The sequence below is a fragment of the Tupaia chinensis genome, unplaced genomic scaffold (assembly GCF_000334495.1).
Source record: "Tupaia chinensis unplaced genomic scaffold, TupChi_1.0 Scaffold000374_1, whole genome shotgun sequence".
NCBI lineage: Eukaryota > Metazoa > Chordata > Mammalia > Scandentia > Tupaiidae > Tupaia > Tupaia belangeri.
In genome coordinates, this window is record NW_006159872.1 from 462,453 (window position 1) to 467,367 (window position 4,915).

General features: G+C 53.0%; 2 protein-coding genes across 2 annotated transcripts in view; one reads left to right on the forward strand and one right to left on the reverse strand.

Annotated features, from left to right (window-relative positions):
• Positions 1–149, reverse strand: part of HCN3 (hyperpolarization activated cyclic nucleotide gated potassium channel 3) — a 21,644-nt gene extending 21,495 nt beyond the window's left edge. The window contains 1 exon segment of the mRNA XM_006153402.3: positions 1–149. Coding sequence (XP_006153464.1) covers positions 1–56 — 56 coding nt within the window. The 5' untranslated portion in view covers positions 57–149.
• Positions 150–2,233: 2,084 nt separating this feature from the next.
• Positions 2,234–4,915, forward strand: part of SCAMP3 (secretory carrier membrane protein 3) — a gene marked incomplete at its 3' end in the record, with an annotated part of 15,415 nt that continues 12,733 nt past the window's right edge. The window contains 1 exon segment of the mRNA XM_014589716.2: positions 2,234–2,340.

Here is a 4,915-nt window from a genome sequence, read left to right on the forward strand (position 1 = left end):
AGCCCGGGGGTCGCCCCTTCGCTTGCTCCCGAGACCGGCCGCTGCTCCGCGTCCATGTTGTCCGCCTGCTCACAAGCTTGGCCTCCTGGACCCCGCCGCGGCCACCAGGGACCCTCCAACCCCTCTGGAGTAGCAGCCGGCGCAGCCCCGCAGGCTCGGCGCGGAGGCGTCGTAGGCTCCGAACCGCTGGCGCTCGGGGCGGAGGGGGTGTGTGCGACAGACAAGCGGGCGGGCGGCGAGCAGGCTGAGCTGCGCCCCCTGGCGAGGGCCAAGCGAAGATTGGGCGAGCGGGCGGGGGCGGGGACAATGAAGCCAGTACCGAGGGGAGACTCCGAGGGGCGTGGCCTCGCCCACGAGGGCGGTGCTCCCAGCGTAGGAAGAGAAGGCGGGGAAGCGTCGCCAGAGCCAAGCAGGGGCGGGCCAAGGACTCCTGGGCTTTGACCCACTGAGAGCCCGGGAGGCGGAGCCGCTCGAAAGTGGCGGGAAAGCCGGACGTGGGTTGTATATAGCTCGTGGGACTCGGGAGGGCCAAAGGTAGAAGAAGTGAGGAATTGCTTTTGAGATTCCTTTTCCCTATTCTAACCCATGAGTTCTGTCCTGTTTACTTCTGCCTTCCAGCACTCCCCTAGGCAAATTCTTTTCTGAGCTCTCTCAAGCTGCTCCCCCAATGACATCATTTCCTAATTCCCTCTGCCAGCCTTCACGAATATGACTCTGCCCATGACTGGACGCCAAGGATACCAAAATCAATGAAAAAGTCCTAGCCGTAAAGCCATGGCACATCTGTGTCCAAGGACAGACCAGCCTACAGGTAAACTACAGTGCTATGTGATGTTAAGTGCTATAAATTCCTAAATATCTCAAATTCTTCCCTTCATCTCTTTTTTGTCACTGCCTTAACGTGTGTTTTTTTGTTTGTTTTGTTTAGTTTTGTTTTTTTGTAATTTGCTAAAGAGTACATGTGCTTGCTGGAGAGAGAGAGAAAATGAGAAAGCACCCCTGGGGGAAAGGTCATGCTGCAATCTCCTCTGGGATTTTGGACACACATGCTTGCTGTGTTTTTCAAGCCGCTCCGTTCGGAATTCGAACTGCACTGTTGGACAAGTAAGATCCAGCCGTCTTAACCACTACACCACCAGCTGGCCTCAGGCCTTAGCCTTTTTTCCCTCAAAGTTATTTAAGAAGCTTCTAAGAGTCTTCAACTTCTCCCAACCCAGTCTTTTGCCCACACTGCCAGAGTTACGTTCCTAAAACCCGAATGTAGCTTTATCACTTTCTTGAACTCCTCACACTTCCCTGTCTTCTGTGGATTTACATTGAGCTCTCTAGTGTGATGTGCAAAGTTCTGCAAAACCTGGACCTGGTTCCCTCAAAAAGCTTTGCGTGCCTTGTATCCAGCTCCCTTCTGATATTCCCTGATTTCAACATAGTCATCCTCAGATAGTTGTCTTTTTTCAGTGATGCTTTCTAACCAGTTCTGAATTCTTCCTACAGCATCTTTGACTGTCTAGTTTGCCTCAAGGACTTTTTCTTCTCATTCTTTTTAAGATTCAGTAAACTTACTTTTCTTACATAGTATGAAAGGCAGTAAGATCGCTCCCAAGTGATTCCCTCTTTTGGGCACCACCCGTTAACTGCTCAAACCTTCCCTCCACGGTCATGCCTCCGCCCCAACACGTTCATAACTTGTTCAGAACAAAAGGTGGAAACTGCTTGGGTTAGACAGGGGAGCTGTTAAAAGAAGTGGGTATTTGCAGCTTCTGCGGGAGAGTCAGACCTTACTACCCAGCTTCTCGAGTGCCGGGTTTGCAGAGCAGTGACACCCTGTAAATGACCATCTTTTCTTTGAAATCTCCGACCTTAAGTAAGCCACGGAAGTCCCCAAGGAAAGGGTAAAAGACAGGGACAGGAAAGGACAGGAGGCGGGCGCGGCAGGTCTGGAAAGCGTCCAGCGCGCCCCTGCGGCCCCGCCCCGCCCCGCCCCCGTGAACTTCCGCCCCCGGCGCCTCCCAGGCTCTGACAGGCCGACCGCCGCGAGCTACGTGAGCACGTGGTGGCGCGCGCGGCCCGGGGGGGCGGAGCCCACGGGGAGCTGGGAAGCGACGCAGGACGTGTGTGCGTGTGTGCGTGTGTGCGTGTGTGCGTGCTCGCTCACGGCGGCGGCGGCGGAGCGGAGAGGCCAGAGCCGGAGACCGAGCTGGGATCGGGCCCCGGGCGGGGGCGGTGCGAGCGGCGTGGAGCCGCACTTCGTCGCCGCGGGGGTGCCGGGACTCCGGCCGCAGTGCCGCCGCCATCACGGACTTCCTGTGGGACAAGCGCACGGGCCTCGCCGCCAGAACGGTGAGCGCGCGGGCCGGCGGGCCGCGGGGCCGCGCGGAAAGATGGCGACCGCGGGGCGGGCTGGGAGAGGACTGGTTTGGGGACTAGGGACGGGGGCGAGATTAGAGGAGGAGGGTTGGGACCCGGGGAGCAGCGAAGTAGGGCGATGAGGGGAAAGGAGGTCGGCTTGTCTTAAATGTGTCCGGGGAGACCTATAGGAAACTTGCGAGGAGCCGAAGTAGGAGAAAGGGTGATGGAGTGAGTAGTGCTAGGACTGTTTCAGAGGTGCAAGAAAACAGGAGATCAAAGTTGGACCGAGGAATACAGTCACAGCCGGAGGTGGGGAGACACCACCTTGTCACTTGAAGCATGCAAGAAGAGTTTGACTGTAGGAGTTCGGAATTTTTGAGTAAAAAAGGGAAAAGATGTAGAAATTAAGACAGACAAGCTAGCTTTGGGGCTTGGCCTGGGAAGCACTTTGATGGCAGTACGTCTGTGGTGAGATGGCATTTACGTGGCTCTCCTAATGGGGGGCGGGTTGAGAATCTTGCGCTTGCATCTTCTTGTTTTTCTACTTGCCCCATTAGGCCAGGAATGCATCGAATGTCGCCCTCTTCGGTTTAAGGAGGCCGGGAAGAAGTGGCTCAGACTGGGAGCCAGACTTTGGAGTCATTACACCTTTTGCATACCTTATCTTTCCACCAGCATCAAGACTTCTGGCCCTGGGCCTGTTTCATTTCATTCCGCCTTCCTATTCTTTTCTTCCTGGCCTGTGACAGTGATTTCTCTGATTTTTTTTTTTTCCTTGAAGGAAAAAAAGGGTTCACGAACCATGCCATTGCAGTTCCAGTAACTGGAAGGTGGCCTGCTCTCAGCCAAGTAGTGCTGTTTACTGAAAACTAGTTATTCTCAGCTTCTTAAGCACAAGAAGGGAGGGGCCAGATGGGAAGCTGATTGTAGTTTGGGACCTATTGAATTAAAACTTCTCAGGGGTTATCAGCAGATGGTGTAATGGTTATGGCGCTAGACTCACACATGGCAGACTGTGGTTTGAGTCCTGGATCCAGTAACTTGAGACTCATGCCAGGTGTGTGTGTGTGTGTGTGTGTGTGTGCCTAAAATTCTGAGAGGAAGATGGAGGAAAAGGAGATTGTGGCATGGCCAGCCTCCCTGGAGGTGATTTCTCACTTTCCATCTCTCCAGCACGTTCTCCATACCAAAAAAAAACAACAAAACACCCCTCTCTTTAAAAAAGAAAACACTTCTTGGGACCAGCAGTTGGTGTGATGGCTGTGTTGCTGGATTCCCACGTAGTCGACCACGGTTTGAGTCCTGGACCCAGTGACTTAAACTCACGCTGGGTGTGTTTGCGTGCGTGCCCAAGATCCTGAGAGAAGTGATTGTGGTGTGGCCATCTGCCCTGGGGGGTGATTTCTCGCTTTCTGTCTCTCCGTCTCTCTCTCTGTCTTTCTGGTGACCACATGTACCCTATAGCAAAAACCTCTCCAAAAAAAGAAGATAACTTCTCAAGGGGGATTTGGCTAGAGATGTGAGCGATTATTAAGATAGTTCAAGGGGCCAGCCTCAGACCCTTGCTAGTGTTGGGTATGCACCTACTATAGGAGACTGGGAACTTGAAGTCCTGCCGATAGAACACTGATAGCCTGCCTAGTGGATATAAGATCCTCCCTGGATAGCTGTAAGACATGTACCGTGATTGTGTAAACTAAAGCTTTATTCTATTGGCCTGTGAGAAACTGGGCATAGCGTGAATCTCTGCCTTGGATCCCAGCCAGGAACGAACTGTGGCAGTCTCCATCAGACACACACACTTACCCATAACGAGCTCCATCTTCATGGAGCCATGTTTGTGGAAAATCAGAACAGAGCAGTGACTGGAGTGGGGGGTAATGAGGGTGTAGTTACGGTAGCTGTATACTGCAGTAAAGAGGAAGTGTGGGACCAGCAGGTGGTATAGTGGTTAAGCTGTCGGAATCCCACGTGGCCAACTGCAGTTCGAGTCCTGGACCTGGTGACTTGAAAGTCATGCCGGGCATGTGTCCGTGCATGCCCAGGATCCCTAGAGGAGAATGGAGGAGAAGAGAATACAGTATGGCCATCCTCCCTGGGTGTGCTTTCTCACTTTCCCTCTTTTTATCTCTCTCCATCTAGCACACGGGCGGGATGGCAAGAAAGTTTTAAAAAAGGAGGGAGGGTATTGTCAGCACAGGAGTACTGAAGAAGCTGTGGTTGTAAAAAGGTAGAAATGTGGCCAGCAGGTGGCACAGATTAAAGCCTTGGATCCCACATGGCTGACTGCATAGTTCAAGTCACGGGCCCAGTAGCTTGGAAATCATGCCCAGCACATGTGCATATGTGCACAAGATTCCAAGAGAATGGAGGAGAAGGAACTGCGATGTTGCTCTCCCCTGGGGCATGATTTCTCATTTTCCGTCTGTCTGTCTGTCTCTCTCTGGTGAGCACATGCAATGTACAGAAAAAAAGGGGTGAAGTAGAAATAAAAGAGCAGAAAGCATTTTAGTGTGTTTGAAGCAGCCAGTCCTTGGAGGAAACTCCTGACAACTCAGAGCTTTCC